Raw genomic sequence first — 24,676 nt, 5'->3', positions numbered from 1 at the left:
GTCTATGTGTGGCCCTGCAATGGATTGGCGACCTGTCCAGGGTGTAGGCTACCCCACCTTTCGCCCGATGTCAGCTGGGATTGGCTCCAGCCCCCCGCAACCCTGTAGCGTTTGACGATGGATGGATGGATGGATGAATGGAGTTTTAAATCCAAATGCTTTTTAAAAAAAACTGTTACACGTCACTTTTTAACACAGCGTTTCTCTCACCAGCCCCTCACCCTTCAGTCATTCACATGCTCACAGTCCTATCTTAAGCTAGCAAGCTCAACAAAGGCTATGAGACTGAGCCAGTTAGCTCCTGTTAGCTAGAGCAACAACAGCTGTTAAAGAAATTCTGAGTAAACCAACTACATGCTGCTGAAATTAGTGTAACTATATCTCTCCCTGTATTTAGCTTATCTATCTATCCAGCAAACTATCTGGGTGGGGTGGGGGGGGTGGGGGGGGGGCATTATTATTCAGCATTAAAGTGAAGAGGCAGTGTTAGCATTGTTAGCTAGCGCCTGTTGGCATAAGTGACCACAGAAATGACTGTTTGTCTTCTTAGAGCTGTATGCCTTTTCCTGAAACACATCTTTAGATTCTGAAGAGGAAACTTTAAGTAACCAGCAAGTTATTAATCTAGTCTTCCTAGCTAGTTAATATTAGACAGCGAAGTGGGTAGCATCCTAAACTAGATGAAACACCAGGAGCTAGATATTTTATTCAGATGTAACTTCAGTATTATGGTTGTTCTAGCTAACAGAAGCTAACTGGCTAAATCTGGAAGCAGTTGTTTAGCCTGCTAGTGTAAGAGGCAGGGGGCATGGTACTGCGTGAAAGGTGAGATGGCAGTGACGGCACCCATGCTATTATACAAACACGCAAAATGTCTAGAATTAAAAATGATCACCTATAAAACTAAATATGAAGGATGAAATAACTAAAGTCATAATGATGTGAGTTTTAATAATGTCTAAAATTATTGCACAAATTATAATTATAATATAATTTATGCTTGTTACATAATTGATTAATGTGATTTGTAGATAATATTTGGGCTCCATTGTCACCGTCCTTGTGCTAGTGATTTTTTACCTTTTAGGTGACTTTTTTCCTTTATTAGGTTGAATCAGATGCAAAATATTCGTTTGAGCAGCCCTCACACATCCCTCACATTTAAGTAATCTCTCCATCAACGCGCCCATCTTAATGTTATTACATGGAGATGCAGGCGATAAGACCGTCACATATGCTCCACGTTCATCAGTGGTCTGAATCACGTACAAACCAACTCACACCTGCCATAAGGGACCAGAGCTGGCAGGTGGTTGGGATTCAGAAACACACACACACACACACACATACACACAGAGGTGTTTGGCAGCTGTCACAGGCTTATCTCCAGCTCTTCCCTCCCCAGGGATGATCCAACACACACTACACCAAGCTTTGAAACCCCCCCCCCACACACACACGCACACACACACATACACATTCTCCTTCCTCCCTTTCCCTCTTACTCTTTACTGCCCTCTTATCCCAGATGTTATCTCCACTTAAGGGAAGTGTGAGGAAAAATGCAGCGGGGCCTTTTTCATGAATAGGAAATGGAATGCTTGGTGCTGAAGCAAGCCGCTTGTGCTGTACTTTAATCTTCCAAAATATTCGGAGACAGATGTGTTTATTGTACCACTGCAGCCGTCACTTCAAAGTACACAGCATTATCACTTTTTAAAAAACTGCCAAAGACAAAAAGAAACGAAAGTGGGGTATACATATACTTAATTTATATATTTTTCCAGCAAAGACAAATAGATGAAGTCAGTGATTCTGAGTATGAATTTCAGTCTGAATCTGTCTCCTTGCAGACCGGTGTATCTTAAAGGCAAAAATCAACCTTCTTGTGTGTGTGTGTGTGTGTGTGTGTGTGTGTGTGTGTGTGTGTGAGACAGCATCATGAGATTAATAAGCTCTATCTCCACAGCTGTCCCCAGGCCCTTCTAATGAGCGCTGTGCTATCTCATCCACACATCCCCGGTCTGCTCACAGTCACTGCAATAGTTGTCCAGCAGTGACAATAGCTTGAGCGTTGATAAGCCGTGTTTAGCAACAGGTTCCAAATGCCCCTCACAAAATCTGTCACACAGACAAATAAATGAATAGATGTACTGACAAGATACGGACTGAAGATACATATGTGAAATCACTTCAAGTGAAGAATTTGGAGTCTTTTTTAATTTTTTAGACCGACACAGGCTCATCAGAAGAACTCAAGTACATGTTTTTTCAACACCACCAGTCATGTTCCAATTATGACTTCATTTGAATTGATTTAAACTGCTTATTTAACAGTGTTAACTATATAAAAGTGGATATTGTCACAATACGTTTTCATACAACTTAACTGTCAGTGTTTAGGTTGGTTTGGTCAAGTTTGCATTTGTACTGCTAGTGGCAATCAAGCCCGGCGTAGTGGCAGCACGGGGTACTGCAACTTCCGCGTTCATCATGTAACCTTATACAGTCTATACATGTTACACACCCTGGTCCAAAAATACTTTTTCCCCATTCACAATCATTGGAAAAGTAGCAGCTATAAAACGGTGAATACATTTTTCTCAGCATCACAACTCCCCGAAATCACTCTTTTTATGATCAGAATTTGATTAATTCTGGCCATTAATATTTGGGAAGTCTAGAAGAGCCACATGATTAAATTATGTTATACATTTTTGGTCAACAAGAAGTCAGTTGGCTGACATCTCAGATACGCTCTCAACTGACTCAGCTGGAGAAGGACGCGGCTGAGCATGGTCATATTAAGCCCAAAAACGCGGGAGGTAGCCAGCCGAGACTTTTTCAGCATATGCACCCTGTTAGCAACTTTCAAAGGAAAGTCATTCTCCAACCATCCATCACTCAGCTAACTATTTCAACACTTTAGCCATTACTTTTAGCTGACTGTTCAGACTTCTCTGCTCGCTTGCTAGTTGGTCCACCTCGAATTGCAACCAGTGTTCAGGTGTTACAGCTGACTCGATCTGTGGATATGTATTAGAAAATCCATTTACATTTTTGTTGGGTGTTTCAAATTTCTTGAGCTATTCCACAATGCGTTGCCGTTGGGGTATGAGTTCCGCTGGTTGGAAATCACTGATTACTCACCTCGTACTGATTCAATCAAAAAGCTCTTCATTTCACAAAGAAATAAATCTGCATCTGCCCAATCAGAATTGCATTCATAAAGTACAACAAATAATGTGTGACATTTTCATATCAAGAAATGAACCCTTTGCAACTAATGTAACACAATAGTAAGTCAATCTACACCCGGCTTGTGAAAGCTTTTAATTTTGCTATGTGTGTCCACTCAGTGTTAGACTAGACTTCAGGAAATTATGGGTTTTCACATTTTTGTCAGGAGGCGCTTGTTTAGAATGAATAGACAAAGATAGAAGTGAATACAGAAGACACATAAGACAGAAACTTTAACAACAAGACAATCTAAGAAAAGACACACAGATTGTTTCACTGTTTAAATAGCAATGAAAAAAAATATCATTACATAATTCTATTCAAGAAATGCTTAAATTCTACTATTGTAGAGGCAAACATAATTGAAATTCCAAATAGAAAGTTAGCTTATAAAGGAGTGGTTACTGCAAATCAGCTGCTTACTGTGTGATTTTGCATTGGACATCCAGAGTAACAAGGTGTCTTTTCTGGGTCTGCTTTCATTTGGTTTTCAAGGGCCTACTTAGAGCTATGCTATTACAATCTATTTATGTTCAAGTGTCATCTATCACGCGTAGTGAAGGAAGCGCCTGTGGTGGGTGTGCATATTGGAAGAAAATTACGCATCCCACAGCTTGGTGGAGGCGTTTTTTCGCTCCGTCTACAGAGGAGAGCACTCTTCAGAAACAATCAAACGTCTGTACATGATGATCTCTAATGAAATTTGGTTATGGATGGTTTGAAGAACTCAGCGCCACAGCAGCAGAAATTTTCCAACCCTGTCAACAGGTGTCAGATGTTTAACTATACAGTGCATGCGTGCGTGCGTGCGTGCGTGCGTGCGTGCGAGAGTGCATGCGTGCGTGCGTGCGTGCGTGCGTGCGTGTGAGAGAGACTTGAGGCGGGGTTTCTATGTGGTCTGCATTGGGGAAAAAAAGCATCGCTCCTTCAGAGATGGAGGAAGATGGAATTCCAGCACAATTGTTGTTTATTCAGGACCAATTACTCTCTCACTGTGTATAATCCCGTACATTCGCTCATATTACTATCAGATGACATGTGCCAGATCAAAACGGGTTCATTAAAGCCTGTGATCTGAGGAAAAGACAACACTTGGCACTTAACAGATTACAGAGCCATATTTTCATGACAACAGTTGGTTTAGTGGTTGGATATTTCAGAGATGCATACACATGTAGAAACAAACTGTACTTGCTGTTAATGCCTGCATGAGTTAGACAGTATCACATGTTTCTTTAAGGAGGGTGCATATTTAGTTTTTAGGGTGCCACTACACATCTAGGCCTCACTCTCAATGACGCTGTTGAAGTTCCATCAAATATACTTGATTCTGAAATCTCACTGCAAAGCCAATAGATATTATGCAATGCTTGTGTAACACCTGTATTGTATACGTGGGAGATGTTGCAGAAGTGCTGAAAGAGTTCATTAATGTGGCTGAAGTGGATATGCACTTCTTATTTTGCTGCATTAACAAAAAACAGTTAATGCTTTATTTTACAGCCTGCATACCCTGGACTTACAACTTCTTGCCAGGATTGGCCTAATGTTCCCCAAAGACAATAATTAAAAATTGCAATTTCTCACATATCATATTTTGTAATGTCATAGTTTTCACAGAAATTATACCACAACTAACTGCAACATCAACACTGTTTTCAACACTGTCACATTTCTACCCTGTATTTATATAAAGCCTTGATCGTACTCCTATACAGACTCGGACAGTGGACGCACACGCACTTCTGTACATGTGCACAACAATCTGGAGTCTGCGCACTTGGTAACAAGGTGTCGACCTCACAACAGCAAGATGACCTGCCCCTTTGTGTGTTGTATTTGGCTGAACAACAACAACAAAAAGTTGAAGAAGAAAAAAAAGCGAAAATAGGACCAAGAATGGGGAATATGATACACTTACAATACTCCAAATAATGTCTGCGTGCTTGTAGTGCTTACCTTCATGGACATGGGCAGATGACGAAATTTACGTCATGCTGACCTCCATGCAGCCCGGCAGATGTGACAATCATGAATTGGTCTACTGTGCTCTGTAATTAATGAATGTAATTTATTTATTTGCTCTTATTTGTCCTGATTTAGACAGCATGTGGTACAAACTCTGTATATACTAAATAATTAGACTGTAATTTGTGGGTTATAATCTGAATTGTTACCAAGAAAAGAAAAGTAAAGGAGCTTTGACGGATGAAGTCATGGCTAAATCTTTTGCTTTGAAACTAGGATGCTGTATGCCCTGCTGATCAGGCAATGATTAAGTCAGTGATTATGTTCTCTGGAAGTAGTTCCTTTTAAGGATTATAAAGACATCACTGAGAGTCACTGATCACATCATATTCCATAAAAAATAGATGGCACAAATATATCATTATAAAACTGGAAAGCTAGGAGTAAATCATAAACGTATTCTGCTGTGAAGGTTCAATAAATTATTGTCATAAATTGAGTTTTATAGAAAAGTGGTGTCAGCTGCTCTAAAAGGGTGCACTGAGACTCATCTTTATTGAAGCCAACACTTTTAACAAACAAGCATTTCTGTCACACAGCATTCGTGGACTTTCTCTGATGAAGCACATTTGACACGGTAACGCACAAACATAAAAAGAAAGTGCCACAATCCGTCACCCTCAGCTGCTTCCAGGCCTGCCTCCCCCAGACGCACGTTTCCCACAATAAATATTTCGATCACACATCACTGCAGCAGCTGTGATTTTGATGAGGGCGAGGACAACAACAAAGGACTTCTGCAACACGCTCTCCAGATGATTGAATCCTTTTACAAGTTTCCGGAATGCGTTTGATGATTTCACTCGAGGCAAAAAATGTAAATAGTGAAAGAAAAAGAATTGGAGCGGTTGCGGGGGAGATTTCTATCTCACACAGGACGGAGCAGGTTTGCACAATGACCTCTGAGGACTGCTTCATCAATAACAACCCCGTCACCTTGGTGTGATATAAACAAACACAGCATCAAAACATGTGTGATGATTTTAAAGGCCTTCTTCTTTGATCAAGTCAAAAATGAGATAGCATTGGTAAGACATACAGAGCTGGAACATGAGGAATTCGTATATGTGACGTGGTTTTAATGAGACACCTATTAGCGATTAGAGGATGTTTGAAAAATGAGAACAATGGGTTCACTTTGTGCACCTGCCTCCACGCTAAACAGGGCTGATGCCAGAGCTTTGTAGGCTTTGTGGGTATTAATATCACATCATCCCATCAGTGGATTAAAGATTTCTTCTGCTGTCCCTCTAGCATAGGGGGAGCTATCATGGCAGAAAATTAAATAAAACTTTCTTTTTGTTGGTAATCCCGATTTTGAACAATATACTATCCCACTATATACTGATTATATTAGCAATAATATTTTTTTATTTCAGTTTGACATTTATGCTTGATGACTGGTCTCTCACATTTGTTTTTGTCTTCAGGCTCCACCACGTTGCCCACCCAGGTGGCCAGGCCACTGTGTTCTGGCACTGAAGGACCAAATTTATCAGATCTGGCGAAGTATTGGGAGTGTAGACTTGAGAATCTGCAGCACTCAGGCTAGTTTAGGGCCAAGGTTAACCCATTGACATGTCATTCGGGCACATTGCATAGAAGCAATTTTGTCATCCAGCCTATTTGAGTTTTTGAAAGAACAGCTGAGCAGATAAAGCACAAACAACCACAACTATTAAGGATAGAAACATCCTGTCAGATACCGTCACGTTAATTTTTTCAACAACAGCTATTACCATCGTCCACTTCAGAACTGGTACCAAGGGCAAAGGCTAACAGAGCAGTTTAGCTGCATCTGCCCGGCTGGATTAGGACAGATGCTATCAATCTAATGATGCCACCATGGCCAATTTGGCAGCAACGCCAATGTTCCCTATGGGAGTTGTTTCTGCTCTGCTACCATAACAGCACACAGAGAAACATAATGACCCGTCACTCAGCTCACCTTTCACCTCTGAAGAGCTGCCAAACCACACATGAGTGCACATCGTGCCCCGAGAGCAGATCAGAGATGAAAAGGTATAAGCTGAGCTAATGAATTGAGTTATCCTCGAGATGAAAGGCTATCTGAAGCCATCTTGCTCTTCTTCTTCACCCAAGCCTGAGCATGTACCTATGTCTGTGTAAAATCTGCTGGTCACTTTGTTTGTCCAGTTTTAGCCTTAGTGCGGGTATAAACTGATCTTATCGTTGTTTTAGCCATATGTCAGATGCTAGGAGCCAGGCTCAGCAGAAACGTAAAGGAGGTCAGAAAAACACAAAATGCTTTGAATGGATTTTATGACGTGAAAGGTCTTGTTTATGAAGCATTTTGCAGCCTTATTTTGTTCAGAGCCTGTCAGAAATGAAGGTGAATATTTTGCTACTATACTAGTACTCTTAATTGAATAAATTAATAAACTGATTTACTGGTATGGTTATTAAACAATGAAAAATCTGACATTTTACCAGAGACTTTTGTGTATTCTTCTAAATCTCTGTAACCACAACAATTAATTATACAACCCTGTCTTTAGAAATGACATTGTGTAATGACAACTAATGCACAACAGCAAGTACGTTTTCTGTTAATATAATGAGGAAATATTATTACTTAACATATCTGGGAAGTCTCAAAATATGGTCAACATATGAGTAAAATGTTCACTGGCAATGTATTTCTGCAGCATGACGCATGACTACAGCCTTATTCAACTTTTTATGGTTTTGTTGGCACTGGCAGCACTTGGTTGAGGTTGACTTAGCGACACCATTGACCTGTTTACATTTAACTGAAAACCACAAGCTTTCCCTAACCTTAACCAAAGAGCTTTACCACAGATGACAGTGTGGACACATACATGTAGCACTTCATTCACTCACAAACATTGCCTCTGAACATTATCCTGGCAGCGATGACAGTCGTCGCTACAATGTGATTATAAAAACAATTTAGTAATATATAAGTAATTTCTAGGAGATGGGCTTGAAATATAATACAATGTAATTGAAAGTGCTCTACGCAGAGAACACATACGCCTCCACCACACATGGTTTGGTCTCCTGCATTCTGGGCATCGGGTGCCATAGTGTTTAGCAAGACCTCTTTAACTTGTCAACCTGAGTTCAAGCCCTCGTGTTGAGTCCTTGAGAAAGACACTAAATACCTATCAGCTCCATGGGAGTTTCTGTAGATAAGTTTGACCTCTGACCTCCCAGGAATTTCCCTGTACTTATTAAGAATAGTCCACATTATGGTTGGTTTGGTTCCCGTAAGATGCTACTGCCGGCACTAAACTGTTGATCATATGGCTTGTTCTAACTATTGACTAATTGTCGTATATGTGTGTGTTTGTGTCTATGTGTGACTGTTTGTTTTCCATGTGACACTTTCTCTTTCTGCAAACTGCCTCCCTCAGTGTGGGAATAAGTCTCTCTCCTGACTTGCACCACTTGTCTCCCCGTGCAGAAAGCGGTGATGTCATGGAGGGCGTTCACTTTCTTTACGAGCGCAGCTCTGTGATCTTTGGTGGAGATCAATTAGCTGAGCAATCAGCCCGCCCCGTGCTTTTGTGTGAGTAACTGCTCGTAAACCGTTTGGTTGCCGGGCAAACGGGGAATGCACTGCCTCAACATAAACAGCCACCCAAGGCAGCCCGGCCAAAGTAGAACTCCAGGCTCCCCTTCAGTACAGTATACTGTATCTCATTAGGTAATGCAATGTGACATCAGCTCACGCAATTCACCATTAACCAATGTAATTTAAGATTAGCTGGTAATAATGTGTGTGGGTCAAAGTAATGACCTGTTAGTGGTGACTCTGACAAGAACAGTAGTTGGCTTTAATGACACCAGGCTGATAAGCATGGACTTTACTGACTGTATAGGCTAAATACCAAATACTGTAATATGTATCTGCTCTGAGATTTATACTGTAATGCATACATATTAGATGCTTTTGCAATGTACTGTATTTGTGAAACATGTCACCATGACCTCTTTTACATTACAAGAAAAAAGAGCTGGCATTTTGTAGCAGCAACATTTTGTAATTGTGCAATCAGTAATGACCAGAGTTATGCACTCCAAGTTCTAAGCAGCCGCTGCTAGGTGGTGCCAATAGCAACACACCCTCTCTTATGAATAATAACGCTTAATGGCCAGCATATCTCAGCCCATTTATCCTCTTGTTGTAGGGTTGGGAGCAGTCCAAGGGAGGCGGGAGTGGGCGTACTGCTGGTTGCTGGATCTTTGTTGCATGTCACCCGTTTTCTATCACCCATTTGTGCTGTCTTTCTATACTCTACACTTGCTAATTAAAGAAGCAATGCCATGAAAAAATGAGAATACATAGCAGCATATAGAACAAAGAGAAACACAAAGAAGACTATTGTATTCTAGTGTCGGCTGTTTATATTTAGCATTTCCTCAGAAGCCCAGGCCTGTTCTCAAGGCCTCTCTTACACCTGATCCTCCCCACATCAGAGGTCATGTGTTTAAATGTAACTTTTAGCAAAATCTTGAATTGAGTCACTTTATCAAATGTGAGGTTTGTTTCCTGAGCAACCACGGGAAACAAGACTAGACTTAAAATGACCAATTAAAGCATAAAGCTGATGGAGGAACATCCTGCTGTCACTTGTTGGCAAGAGTTTGGGGCATTGACTGGGGAATACTTCCTCTTTGTGTGTGTGTGTGTGTGTGTGTGTGTGTGTGTGTGTGTATAAACAGACATGCAACTGCGTCAGCAATTGCACATGCCTGCTGTGACTGTTGTTAAAATAGCCTCTTGAGTAATAATCTCATAAAAGTTGATTAATTTCTGATTTATCTGTGTGTTTGTGTTTGATGCCTTGTATATTTTCATTGATGAACTGGAGTGCTCTCACAGTGTAGGTGTGGAAACAGGCTGACTGTGAGTGCTGCTCCTTTCCTTCCTCAAGTTTATTTCCTCAAGTTTATGGGAGAGGTGATGAAAAGGTCCATGGTCATTAAGCTCAATAAGCAAATTCTGTTCTCTCTGTTCTGTTAAAGGATGTTTCATTACTGTATGTGGATGGGTGTACTGCACTGCTATAACCAAGTTTTTAGCGCAATGATTCATTCTTTGATTTTCAGATGTTTCCACAGCCTCATTTTTTTTTACCTCACTATTAGTATCTAATAATAATATATATAAATAAATAAATATATATATATATATATTTATAAAACTCTGTGGATTTGCCGTATATTCTTTAATCAAATTAAAAATGTTTTCAAGTTGAGCATACTCCACAATCCACAATCCACGCACCACCTGGTGAGTGCAGAAGTACCCCTGGTGCAAGTACAACTTTATGCAATCTTTCATTGATCCCACCCAATAAATAAGGCATTTACTATGCATTCATATCCCGTTATCTGAGAACATTTCTTCTGCAGATATCATTGCCAAGATCCTCAACATTTAACATTTAACATATGCAAGTTTACTCAAAAGTTCAGTTGGTGGGAAAGATTGTTGAAAGATGACAGATGAAGCATAACATTTGTGAGCAGTGTGGCCTTTAGTGGCACCATATTGTTTCTGTACCTAGTCTACCCTTTGAACCAAATTGTCTAATTTACCTTAAAACCCTTACTCCTTGGCTCTTATGGGTAATTTGGAAAAAAGGGATTTTGCTCTAAATGTTAATACAATAGGGAGACATCTGAAAATCACCCACTTATACTCACCATAATGACCAACTTGAGGCTGACTTGACTTGTATTTACAGTAAACCTGAATGCAGCATAATTGAGCTTGTGGTCAGAGGAGGCGTTCTCCAGACTAAACCTGTTCGAAACAGCTAAACAGGGCCAGGTTGCCGTGGGGCTTTGCTGGCCAGTGTTAGGCTGAGGTCCAAATCTTCCCCACAGAGCAGGGAGGTTATTTTAACACTCCGGCACGTGCATTCTCCACTGCGTTCCCCCCGTGCAGTGGGAATAAGGGAGATGGAGGCAGGAAGCCACTAGGTTGTAAATCATAAAGCTGAGGTGACAATCCATCGTTCTTGTGGCATGTTTATTGTGCTTTTCTCCCCTTTTCTCCAAAGGCCTATTTACAACAGGCCATATCCCCGTGTCAAATATATCTCTCCCGTGTGTTTTTAGATTGCATCAAAACATTTAACCCTGTATTTCACTGATCAAAGATTGATTTTAAGTGCAGTTGTTTTCTAGTTTTATTCACTTCATGGAGATGTTCACTGAGTCCTTGCTCTAATATGGTATGTGCTCTCTACACAAGTCAAAGCAAGTGTTCAATTCATAATGTGACACCAGCTCATCTCAGGAAACAGGGCACAGCCTGAACACTGTGGTCACATTGTCTCGGAAGGGAATTAATGGTTAATGATTGTTTTTATGGAAACGCTGAGAGGTGATTGTAAAGGTTTTCTTACTACTCTGTTCATTTTTATCTCAGAGTTTGTTCTGGTTGCTAGGTGGCATCCAGGACATGGTGCTGAGCTGAAGAGGAAAAGGCTTGGTTCTTCCTGGAGCACGCCAACTGCTGGCAATCTTAACAGGAACCCAGTGACCCTTAAACTGCAGTAGTAATGAGTAAAACAAATGCTATGCTATGAGCCATCCAATGTGCAGGCCCTCCACTGTCATTCAAACCCATGTGACACAGCTGTTTGGACTGCTGCATCTAATTTATTTCAATTTCATTCACGATAAATAACATATACTGTTTTAAGGGCCCAGTGTTGGATCCAGAATTTAGGGACCAAAAGTCAGGATATCTCATACTCTGTTGCATCGATTTTAGTAATTCTTTTATTCTGGTACTTGCAAGTCTCACAGCCCCAGGTAAATGGAAGTGCAATACTAAATTACTGCAGATCCCCTTTTTTTGTTATTGTTAGTGGTAGAGTGCCCTGCAATGGACTGGCAACCTGTTCAAGGTGTACCCCGCCTTTCACCCAATGTAAGCTGGGATTGGCTCCAGCCCCCCTACGACCCTGTACGCACGATAAGCGGTTGACGATGGATGGATGGATGGATGGATGGATGGATAGTGGTAGAGTCCACATCATCTTCACATGCAGAAGGGATTGACAGGAGATGATGCAGCATGTAATCCAGCGTAACTCACTCTCTTTCAGCCTTATCAGAGCTGTATGAAGTTTGTGCTAATAGCCTCCTAAGCATTCAACTGGCAAAACATAGGGAGGCAATAGTTCATCAAAATTGCGTCAATAAAAGCAAGAAAACTGCATTTTTAGTTAGGGTATCCCTTTTAAATGTTGCAATCAGTAATGGAACAAGTAGAAGCTGATGAAGAGTTGCAGGCGACACACAACCAACTCCTGCTACTGCTCTGATGTTGTGTGGAAAACTAGTTGCACCACTTGTTTGTTTGGTTGCACTATAAACAGACTTAGCTGTTGCTCTTCTGTTTTATTTCTGACAAGGAAGCTGCTCAAGGAGTGTTGACTGTAGTCTTAAAACTGCACTTGCTGTTACCACCAGTAACCACTGGTGTTGTCAAATCAACCATGGTGCCCTTCAGCCACCTCTGTATCTTTGTCCTCTGCTCAGCAGGACAGATCCATTGTTTATGTATTTTCATGTCTTTTCCTGTCACTGCAGAACATGAAAACCTGCTGTAACGGAGCCCATGCACTCCAGGGTTGTTGCACATCACTGTGTAATCTAACATGGTCATTGGGCTCACTGCTCTGAGGTCATTCCCCAGCTGCCTGCCTAAGTGGGAACCAGATACAGCGTGTTATCTCTGACTCACTATCATGAGAAATTGAGCCTCACTATCTGTGCTAATAAACCACATGGCACATGTGCACACACATACACATGTACGCATGCCACAAGTTTACATCACACTCTCCACGGCTGAGGTTTTCCTGCAAGCAGAGAAGGGAGGAAACCGTCTGATGTGTCTCAGAGCTCGGCCGATCAGGAGAGGAAGGAAGTGACTTTCTACTGTTTGGTGTGAGCGTGTGAAGGAGTTGTGAGCCATCTGCTCCACAGTAGCTGTGGTGACCTGGACAAGACATGAGAAGAGGATGGAGCATGCGGGCTCCTCTGTCTACATGCCCACTCAGGCTGGAAGAGTTATGGATGACTGGAACCAAGAGATCTGCCTCAATCACAAACACACTGCGTGCAGAGGGAGGATTGCAATTGATGAATCCCCAGGTTTTCCCCCCTTTGAGCAGATGTGGAACCCTGGGATATTTATTGCCATGTAGGGGCCGGGGTCTACTAGCCAATGTATTCGCCTCTCCTCTATCTATCCTGCTGGATATCCCCTCAAATCCAATAAGTGGTTCCTCATTCTCTCTCAGAGAAGAATTGGTCACTGGGGTATGTGAGAGATGGAGGCAGAGCACAGGAGGATGTAGAAATCCATTATGGAGCAACAGAGACCCTTGGACAGGCTCACACAGAAGTTATATGGAAAAATAAATATTTAACAGGAACATGGCGTTTCCTTTTCAAGGCGGGCTTGTTATGTCTACGCTATGTTTTTTAGAAAGTGTTCTGGAGATATGTGGCAGTTAATTAAAAGAGCAGCAGGGTAATTAGCAGCTGACATTCCTGAAGCTTTTAACATTTTACATGTTAATACTGAAGGCTCTGAACTATTAAATATCTACAGGAAAGCCCCTGCAGATGTACTGTACATGTCATTCTAATAAGGATGAAGACTTTATTCAACCATAATTGATCCAGTTGTCAGTTGTTGCCTTTGTCTTCCACTGAAAAGACCCCTGTGTCGACAGCGCAGCAGGGAGGATAGTACCAGCCAAAGGAGCTTATGCCTCCACTGCAGAGTTCCTTAACCCTTTCTGGGGGGAGAAGGGGAAGTGGCACAGGGGGTAAGTTGGGTAAATGACACTGAGGAAGTGTGTAGTGTGTGGACGTACAAACAGCCCTGTCACTGAGCTGGCTGTGTCGGGTGGCAGCGCAGCAGGGGAGCTGGCTGGGGGTCTGAAGCTGAGCTGCGGAGCGTGTCACTCCGCTGGCCCATTAATCATTCCCAGTCTGCCCTGCTTCGGTGCCTCAAAGGGGCTCGATGCGCACGCACTAGGTGGTCCTGATGCCACCCTGGAAGCCCCAGCAGTCAGCTCCATGTAGAGAGACGGTGGACACAAAGAGTAGAGCATCCACATATACACACAAACATGTGCATCTATTTCATCTTGGCTCAGTGAACAATAAGGCGCCCCATGAACAAACTAAAATAAACAGCCAAGAAAACAAACAATTTGAACTGTCCCAGCCACTCAGGATCCACTTACTGCATCATACAACACACACACAAACACACACACACACACACAAACACGCAGATGAGGTCCAAATAATAGCATTGCATTTTAGGTCACCCCTCAGTAATGACTAGGGGTGTAACGCAAAGGTATATTCTGTATCTGTATCTTTTCATGTCACATAAATATCTGTATTTGTATCTTTTTCAGATTTATATCAGAGGTAATTGTCTAGATTGCTTCATTTTCTGTGTGTTTTCTGCTTATAAAAATAAGCATTTGAACCATGCACACAAGTTGATCAAATAATGCTTGAATCCCACCCCCCAAAATATTTAAAAGCCAGTCTAAAGTGAGTTGAAGTAAAAGCTGTGTAGGCGCCTCAGTAGCTGAATGGTTAAGGAATGTAACAGCAACGTCCCTGGTTCAGCTTCTAGACGGTTGTTGCATGTCATGCCCCTCCCATTCCACAATAATGTTTGTGTAACAGTTAATGATTTGGATGGAAATTATTAATGGAAGGTTTTAAGTGGTAAAATCCAAATCAGAATTGCATTGAGCTATATTGCTTGACTCTTTTTTTTAATCTTCTAGTAATACAATGAAAAGAGGAACATTTTATGTAAAGTTTCTTTGATTAAAATATGATGAAAGCTATTTACAAAACAAAATGGCCATAGCTCACACATTCATATTTCTTTTCTTTTTTTTTAAATGCTATGTGCATGCATCAGGAGGAGATTCATTTGAAAATAAAGTTGGTGTTAAATTAGAAAGCTTCTGACAACAATCTGAAAAGCTCTCCTGGACATTTTGCATGCACTTTTGAGGCGGTCCCTAACTTCAGATCCTCAGATTAGCATAGTTTATTCTGCCCTGCGTAACAAATTTTGTAAAATAAAAATAAACAACAAATGCTGAAAATTTGTGGACTTAAGGTGAACTTGATTCCTTATCTGAATTTTGAACCTAAAACTATCTATACCTTTTTCTAGCAATGACTGATTTGTTTACAAATTGAACAAATCTGCGGAAGTGCTCGAAAGACTCACTGGTTTGGCTTCTAGCAGCTCCTGGGAGCTGTGTTGGTGTTTATATTTGTTCATATATGAATAATGTTTTCGTTTACATTCCTAGTGATGACACATGCATCATTGCTACTGTTCACAGTATTAATAATGATGACACAATAAGGGCATCAGCACACACAATCTTTCATAGAGCCAGCTGATAGAGTTACAGCCTTTCAGTCAAACGCTAAACACAATCATCTGAATGTGTTGACTAAACCCACTGTGTTCTGCACATGATCCATACTGGTCTACATTTATGCCATGATATCCAACAGCCCATGCTAGAAGGATATGCACATTAAATCGAAACTAACATATTCTTCTCAAAACATCCATCCACCTCTCCCAACCGCCGTCCACAACATGGCAGAACAAGATTTTTCACTTTGCTCCTAAAAGCCTTAGTGAAACCTTTCTGGCTCAAACCATCATGTCTGTCTTGAATTATGAGCTCAACAAAACAAAATCCTCAAAACATGCAGCCTTTACCCAGAGGACACTGAATTGTAGCAGAGCATGGATTTTTTTTGAGATCCCCCAAATACATCTCTTTGTTTTATGGTCTGGTTGTATACAGAGAAACCTCTTACCAAAGTCACATAGGCTTATGTTGCAAGAAAGACTGGAGGCGACAGAGTAAGGGCCAATTTCAGAAGTATTGTTCTCCTTTTGTAATCGCGACAGAGCTGAAGGACGTTTTAGGATATGTCCTGCTGCTGTTATTGCCATTAGAGCAACATCACAGAAATGTAGGTGAGGTGTAGGTTGAGCAAATCGTTTGAAATGTAAAGGTAGTGTCAGGAAATCAGTACTTAGCTGGATGATCTGTAACAAGAAGCCCTGTGCCAAATTCTATGTTGAAGTGTTAAACAAGGACTTAATCCATGTCATGTCAACAGGGCACTCTGCCCTCACTTTACTGCAACTTGTGTATATTTTGTATCACTGCTGAGACTTTCCTAAAACATACTGTAGATTGATTTTCCCATGATCCACGCACCAGACACTCTGTTACAGTTATAGTGATTGAAAAGTAAAAAGAAGAAGCCTACGAAAGCAAAGAGCAAGCGGAAAGATCAAAGATGAAGGAGTCTGGGCAGAGTCATCACTAAACACTGCTATGAGTAGTGTACTGGACTGTATGAAAAAGTATTAGGAGCAAAGGAGTGTCAGAAAACGGGAAAGGTTATGTATTTAAAAGGGTCTTTTGTTTTCTCCAGATTTGCATTGTTTTTATTGCTTTAGTGTACGCAATGTGACATTTTGTTTAGTTTTCCATACATTTTACAATTGCTAATAAAAAATGTTGTGTACAATTGTTGGCTTTGTGAAAATTGTTGTTGCATTAACATGTTCTGGTATACATTAAATACATTTAAATACATTTTTTTCTCCTTTAGTTAATGGGGAAATAACATAAAAAAATTCAGTGCCTTATTTATTATTATATGAAGTTGACTTGTTGGGGGATGGTGTTGTGTTATTTTGTAAGACAACAAAAAAAAAAAAATATATATATATATATAAAAAATATTATAGTTACTCCTGGGAAGGCCTTGCCTTTTTAACATACAATATAAGGTTGAAAAATATAAAATATAAATTGAAACTGATTGGTTTAATATGTTTTTGCTCCAGGGTCACTTCTGCCTGTGATTACTTTCTCTGAACTCCCATTGGTCAAACCATTTGATTAACTTTCCTCCCCACTGTCCCCGAGCAGTACGCAAGCATGGACATGTTCTGGATGACTGAGACTCGTCAGTCAATCTGACTGGCACGTGTCTTGCCTCCCATGCTGCTGTTACACGAAAAACGTCCACCTGTTGCCATTTAACCACTCCAGAATTTGTGTTTTTTTTCACCTAATATGTATGTTTTTTTCCCCACACGCGTTTGTTGTTGTTTTGTTATTTCTTCAACTATGATTTCCATGCAATCTTTATGAAATGCAATTTTTTGTTCTGCGCTGAGGTCTTATTTGGACGATTTGCACAGCACATCTGAAGGTTGTAATGTTGTTAAGGGCTGTTGTGGACCCCTGGGAATTACTGTTACGCCTGTAATCACTAATGAGGTCCCAAACAAACAAGCCACAACAAGAGCAAGATGCTCACGATCACATTTATTTGTTTTCATTTTTGTGTTTTCTCTCATTTAGTAAAATGTTCCTTTCAGACATGTTTTATTTCCTGCAATGTCTTCTTTAAATGTTTACTACTGGATGAATTTGTGTTTCCCCACAGGAGAAATTTCTCTTTGCCAAGCAGAGCGGGGTCAAAGGGCAGAGCCTGAGGAGTGGATGAGGACTCAGGGCTTTCTTGTCTTATCTTCACTATGACAATGGCACATTTTAACTATTGCTTCCAACACATTAACTTTGTAAAAGCAGCCTGTTTTCATTAATGTACTGTACAAATATGTTATGGGAATAAATTCAAACATGAGACCCATCAAACAGAAGTCACCAAAACAAAAACAACCCCAGTAATAGCTGTGTCCCCTGGCTATTGTTGACTAAATTCATGTGAGAAATCAAAACCCTCAAATATGTCTCAGCTTACAAATTAAATAGAAATGGCTGACTGTCCCCTGGCGTTGGCACACAGTCATGGGCCAGAGAGAGAGGGAGCAACCGGAGCAGGAGTGAGACAGTGCAACTTCTATTACAAGAATATCTATGACGTCGTGCTTTACAGAAATTCCTCTCTCCCATCAAATGGGTTGCTGCCGTGGAGCTGAAATGAGACCCAGATGGTGAGCAGGCCCGGTTTAGCCAGACCTGGCAGCCCAGGGGATGCAGGCGGCACATTCTCCGTCAGCAGAAACAGTGTCAATGGTCCCAGGCAGCCACATGGACAACGACTGGTCCAGCGCAGAGCCTGTCAGCATGCATCCCAAAGAGCATCTTGTGATTCAAATCACCTTTGCTCAATTGTAAACCAAACAGGAAAGCTTATCTTAGATGTGGCACGGTTCTGTAAAACAGACTGTGGTTAATGTGGTGTCCTTGTACTATTGGGGTCTGGTTTCCTCCAGCCCGTCTCTCGCTTGCTCGCTCTCTCTGAGCTGCTGTCATGCAAGCGTGTTGCAGTTCAAAGAAAAAAGTAAGCCGTTTTCTCAAAGCACTCTCGTCTTGACTGACTCGATGTGTTTAGGCCAGTGATTCCCAATCAGGGGTAAGATTGTTGAGTAGCTCAACTGATTTGAAAAAATAGAAATAACAATTTATCCACATATTGAATCAGCTGTAACACCTGTTTGTAACAATATACACCTATATATATATTTAACAGTGTTAAACATCTAATTTAAAATATTTTTAAAATTCAAATTAACACATTTGGAACATGATGATACTTGAGTTCATCTGACAGGGCTGTGGGGGTATGTCTAACAAGAAAGGTTGGGAACCACTGGTCCAGACTCAATACACGACTTAAAGGTAGCTATAATATTGATTTTAAAAACAACCCCTTGCATTTGTGGTCTCAAATCTCTTCTATCATATTTATCATCAAACCAGCTGGTTCTTTAAAAAAAATGGAGAATGTGCATTTATATTCTGCGCTCTATTTTTAGAGCTGTTGGAGAGAGTACCAGTATGTGCTGCACAGACTGGGAGCAGAGCCAGTAGGCAATTGATACAATCATATCCTAATTCAGCTACCCCGTGGGTGGCAAACATGTCAGCTCTTCCTCACAAAGATTTGTGTGTAGGTTTAATAAATGCCAAAATACTTTGAGCAGAGCACACAACTAAATGTTCTCTTCTAGGACACATAGTAAATGACTTTGGGATCACAGATTTCTATCCCTCAAGGCTGGGTGGCTTGGAAGTGTCTCTTTTTCTCTTAAATAAAATACATCTAAAGCCAGATAAACACCTGCCAACTGTAGGAACACATCAAAAGTGTACGGAAACAAGACCGATTGAACCTCCAGCTGACTCTCAGCCGTTGTAAAACAAAACATAGCAAGGCAAGGTGACAGCAAAAACAAAGTCAAAAAACGTGCAAAATTACACATATGAGTGACTAAGTCCACCATTTTCAAGTTGCCTCAAAACCCACTTGGCAAGCAGAAGTTTCCCACAGTTCCCTTCACAGCCCATCAGTCAGGCCGGAGAGGAGCGGGGGCCTGACTGTCAGGGGTCAGTGCTACGCTGAACATGGAGAGAATATGAAGCAGCTGCCTGGGACAGGAGAGCCTGACGTGCCACCATATGTGTGTATGTGTGTGCGTGTGTGTTTCTCAACCTTACATTACTTTACATAAATGATTATGGGTCGCGGTCAAACAGTCTCATGCATTAATGTGTTAAACTAGTGTGGAGCTTTTCCTGTGCAAGTTTAATGGAGAGGTGGGTTTAGGAATGTTTGAAGGGCAAAGAAAATATGTTAAGAGCCACACTTAAATCAGTTTATGTTATTAATAGTTACATTACATCCAAACAACTAATCTGAAATAATATCTACACCAGCTAGCCTATAGCCAGGTCCCTGGACACAGACAAGTAAAGGGCCCCTTATCCATTTTGCATTTCTTTATGGTCATTTTGATTCTCAGTGGTTGTTTTACGTTATGTTTCGCATCTAATTTTGTGTCTCATTTGTAAGTCATCTCATTTCTGATCATTTTGTGTATATTTATGGTCGTGTGGTATCTCTGTATTAATTTTGTGTCTCTGTGTTTGTGTCTTTTTGCAGTTATTTTATTTTTTAAAGTCATTTTAAGTAGTGTTATGCCATTTTGCATATCTTTGTGGTAATTTTATGTCTTTTTGTGGTCTTTTTGCGTGTTTTTTTTTTCATTTTACATGTCTTTGTGGTGTATTTGTCTCTCTTTGTCTCTTTGTCATTTTGTGTGTCTTTGTGGTCATGTCGTACAAGCAGTCAATGTTGACTAGCAGCTATGTACAGTGTGCTAACCTCGACAACCCAACTGTATTCTAACGTTAACATAGCTATCCTTATTAGCTAAGCTCCTTACATGCTTGTTGTAACTTATTTAAAGGTGGGTCTCCAAGATCAAAAGCGTTGTGTTAAGAGCACAGAGAGACTAACTTATCAGTGTTAACTTGAATGCACTGGTTTCGGACAAATTTGTGCAGCGGTGTTCATGATATCAACCATTCAACACCGGATTGATTCAGAATCTTCCCTGCCGGGAAAAGCCGGCAACAATCTTTCCTCCAGTGCATGATCAAGTTTTGATTCAGATTGTACATGAAGATGAGGGGCTGCTCACTGAAGGTATATTGTCAATGTATTTGTGAGAGACAGAGGGAGCAAGCAAGAGGAGGAGCTCTACAATTAAATACGATTTTGCCCATTTTAAATAGTAAAAAAAAATGGAATTCAATATGTGGTGGTCGGCGATATTATGGCAACAAACAAATCAGTGTCTGTGAAACACTGCATTATACTAACAAACCAACTACCTATCGCCTTCTGACTCTGGTGGATGTCCAATCATATTCCATGGTGAGGACCATGCCACCCCTGGACCCCCTTCTGGCCCCGGCCCTGCTTTTTTGGACATTTCTGTAAGTCATGTAACTCCAGCTGATAGGAATGTGAAAGCTGCTGCTGCCAAAATGATGGCAACTCTGTATGCAAAGTCATGGGAAATTGACTTTGTCTTACTTTCTTGATGCCTGCCGCACTGCCTAACCAACTACACCCCCATTACACCTCCCTTTCTCACTCTTCTCTCAGTATCTGAATGTCCTACAGCAGGGAGGAGAAACCCAGACAGATCATTAGCACCAACAACTCTGCATGCCCACTGCCAGACCATATGGACCCACTGCTCAATTGAAACAACCCCTCCCCTGGGTCTTCTTCTTTCATGCTTATAGGTGTCAGGCCACCCTTATTATTTCCTCTTTGGAAGACATGCTCGGTCTGGCTTTTCTGCGGTTTTATCTGATGACACCGCTCACACAAAAAGCGAGATGGTGAAAGGGGGCCTCCCACTGACAGCGAGATGGATGCCACAAGTGACAACCTTTTGTTTTAGTAAAATACACTGAGATGCTGGCTTTGCAGGGGCAAAAGGCGGAGGCCAAGGGGAACAACTTGTTCACTTGTTCCGTTTGCTTGAGCAGACCGTGGCACTGTCGGAAGTTGTTGCTTCTCCAGGTTTGTTTCGCTGTAGCTCAGGGGGCTTGAGCTGTTGATATAATTCCCCCCTGCGCTGTTGAAAATAAGCATCACAGCAAATACACTCGCTGGGTGCTGCTAGTATAAAAACACAGATCTGGCTTCAAATTACCTCGCGCTTTGTCCTCCTCTCTGAATAGTTTTCTGGCTCTAAAGTGGTAGTTTATACTCTACGTGCCAAAAATGTCAATAAACCCGCCTTAATCGCCCATCCAATCTGTAATAGCACCTGCTTATAGAAACACAACACGCCCATGCAATCTATCTCTGCAGCTGCAATGTTTCCTTCCTATTAATCCGCTACTACAGTCGGAAACACAGGTCAAAACGGCATTACGCGTTGGGACAGGGGCCCTTTGCTTGCTGAAATCACTTCCTGTCCTTTCTTTTCTTCTGAATGCTGATAATAATCAGAGGTCATTTGTTACTGAACCAAATATATAAAGCTTCTGAAACTTGGGAAACAACACTTAAATGTTTTTGATTTATCTCGACGTACAGGGAATATGGCACTAACAATATCTATTGTAAGTCTGATAGGCATACATTTCTTTAAATAAAGTTTCTTTAAAAGGGTCAGTCCGATTTTTACATGCTTTCAATTTCTCTCATAAAATGTAATTGCTGAATACAACAATTTATTTAAACTATTTGCAATTTATTTTAGGCCTGTATTGAATGTTTTTACATTTAGGGAATGGATTTTATGTAAATGAATGTATTTGTGTCACCAGTAGTTTTCTTTGATTTCCTTGACCAGAAAGGAGACCGATTGATTTTCGAATAGGTAAATAAATTTAACTAAGTTTAAATGTTTAGTTTAACTAAACATCTCTTGATTTTAATAACCAGGATGGTTCTTTTAACGTTTAGGTCGTGGGATTTCAACTCGAGGCCTTCTTCTCACTCTCTTTGCCTCAACTAGGATTTATTTAGCCACAATCAAATTAATTACACCCTAATTTAAGGTATGATCACCGCCTATTAATCTGTGCCACTATAGCGACCTTTTATTTAGAAAAAAATCAAGAACATTGCCTTTTCAAGCGAGTTGTGTCTGGATTATTCTTACTGTAGGATATGTAACATCAGTAAGAAAAAAAGTGTATATAAAATTCCCATCAACGAATAAACATCAGGCTGGTGCATAAGTTTTGTGGATAACTGCAGGACACCATGATTGTATAAATTACTTGGATGTCACGGCACATTTTACATGAATCGAATAATATAATAAAACAAAAAAAAACAAACTTCGGCTAATATAATTCCACAGTAAGGACAAAGAGAGAGAGACTTACCGACACACTCGTTGGCTTCTCTGGCCGTGGCGCGCTGCCACGGTCGGTCATAGTGGAAAGGTTTGCACCTGTCGCACTCAGGTCCCGCCGTGTTGTGTTTGCACTCGCAAACCAGATTCCCTTCTCTGTCCTTGACGCATTTTGAAGCGTGCCCGTTGCACTTGCACCGTCCTCCGACCTGCAGGTCCGACACGGCGTAAAAGTAGGAGTCGCGGGCCAACTCCGAGTCGTCCTCGTTCTCGTCCCCGAAAGTGTGAAGCCGGCTAAAGATCACCTTGATGTCGGTGGCCGTCACCCAGTCCTGCAGCACCGGGGAGTTGTCGAAGTCGTGCGCCGACGGTCTGCCGTCCAGGGTGCTGAAGGCGATGAGTCCACCTGTCAAAGGGTGCATGTCTGTGTGGGAGTCCGTGCAGATGGCTTCTTGCTCGTTCTGCTTGGTAATTGCTGCCTTGTTCTGCCTGTTGTACATTTTCTTGCACTGGGTAGAATAATACTGAAACGGCACCCATGACTTGCCATAGTCCATGGACTTGTAGATCGCCATCGACTCAGGTCTAGGTGAGCAGAACTGCAGGCTCACGTAGGTGACCTCAAACTTTTTTCCAAGCGACAGAGTGAGGGTGACGTTCTGCGGATACTGCACGTAGTTTTCAGACTGCCAGCAGGTGAGGTTGTGAGGGTTGTTGAGGTCTGTTAAATAGGTAGGTGGATGGGACTTCTTGGGGTCCCCGGCGTCGCACGTGTGACAGTCCCTCGTCCTCTCCTCTCCTTTCTCGGCCACCACACAGTACCTGGCTGCGGGGTTCCCACAGGTGCTGGACACGCGCACGTCCTTGCCAAAAGCGGAGTTGACGAAGTCGGGGATGCATCTCCGAGGGTTCCCGTTCTCATCATAGCACGGGTCCGGAGGGGAAGACTGTGCAGCAAACATGCTCAGCCCGTATCCTCCAAAGACCCCCTTGGCCAGGGCAGAAAGTGTCACCAAGGTGACCCAAACCTCCAAAACCCTTTGCATTGTAATCCGTGCACCGCAGGGACTCTTGCGCTGAAACGTAAGGGAGGCAGAATCATCAGAATTAATAACACAGCAGTGAAGTGTGATTGAGACAAAATCAAGACATAAAACAATTACATTAAATGATGCTCAGATAGAAATGTGGACAGCATGGAGCGAAGCATGTAACATACTAAATGTGTATTAAATATTCTTACGAGGCAAAGAAAACTCCACCCAGGACACTACCTCCAAATAAACAACTCAGTCTGAAAGTATAGCGGAACTCTTAAGAATTTGAGAACAACCTATCCCGTTTACGCACGAAAAACTACTGCTATAGTACTTCAGCCCTGTCCTCCAGTCTTTGAAATCCCTAAATAAAAATAAGATAATGGCAAAAGCCCAGCTGGCTCCTAGTCTCCCTCTGCTTCTGTCTGTCCACTCAGCAACACCTCTGCCCACCTCTATCTCTGTCTGTCCCATTCCCTCTCTGTTATAATAGAAAAAAGGGGGTCCACTCATTCAGAGAGGAGTCGGAGCCTCTTGAGTGTCTCTGCGGAGGGAGAGGGAGCGGCGACATCTTCCGGTAGATTATTGACACTACACGTTAGAAAATACGCCTCTT

General features: G+C 41.6%; 1 protein-coding gene across 1 annotated transcript in view; it reads right to left on the bottom strand.

Annotated features, from left to right (window-relative positions):
• The window catches only part of ntn1b (netrin 1b), a 43,146-nt gene extending 18,743 nt beyond the window's left edge, over window positions 1–24,403 (bottom strand). Inside the window, exons 1-2 of the mRNA XM_046039904.1 lie at window positions 24,267–24,403; window positions 23,055–24,099 (exon numbers count right to left, since the gene is read on the bottom strand). Coding sequence (XP_045895860.1) covers window positions 23,055–24,069 — 1,015 coding nt within the window. The 5' untranslated portion in view covers window positions 24,070–24,099; window positions 24,267–24,403. The remainder of the gene's footprint in view (window positions 1–23,054; window positions 24,100–24,266) is intronic.
• Window positions 24,404–24,676: the final 273 nt, after the last annotated feature.

This window comes from Micropterus dolomieu, linkage group LG02 (genome assembly GCF_021292245.1).
Source record: "Micropterus dolomieu isolate WLL.071019.BEF.003 ecotype Adirondacks linkage group LG02, ASM2129224v1, whole genome shotgun sequence".
Lineage (NCBI taxonomy): Eukaryota > Metazoa > Chordata > Actinopteri > Centrarchiformes > Centrarchidae > Micropterus > Micropterus dolomieu.
Note: the sequence above shows the minus strand (reverse complement) of the source record. Positions and strands in the feature narration are given on the sequence as shown.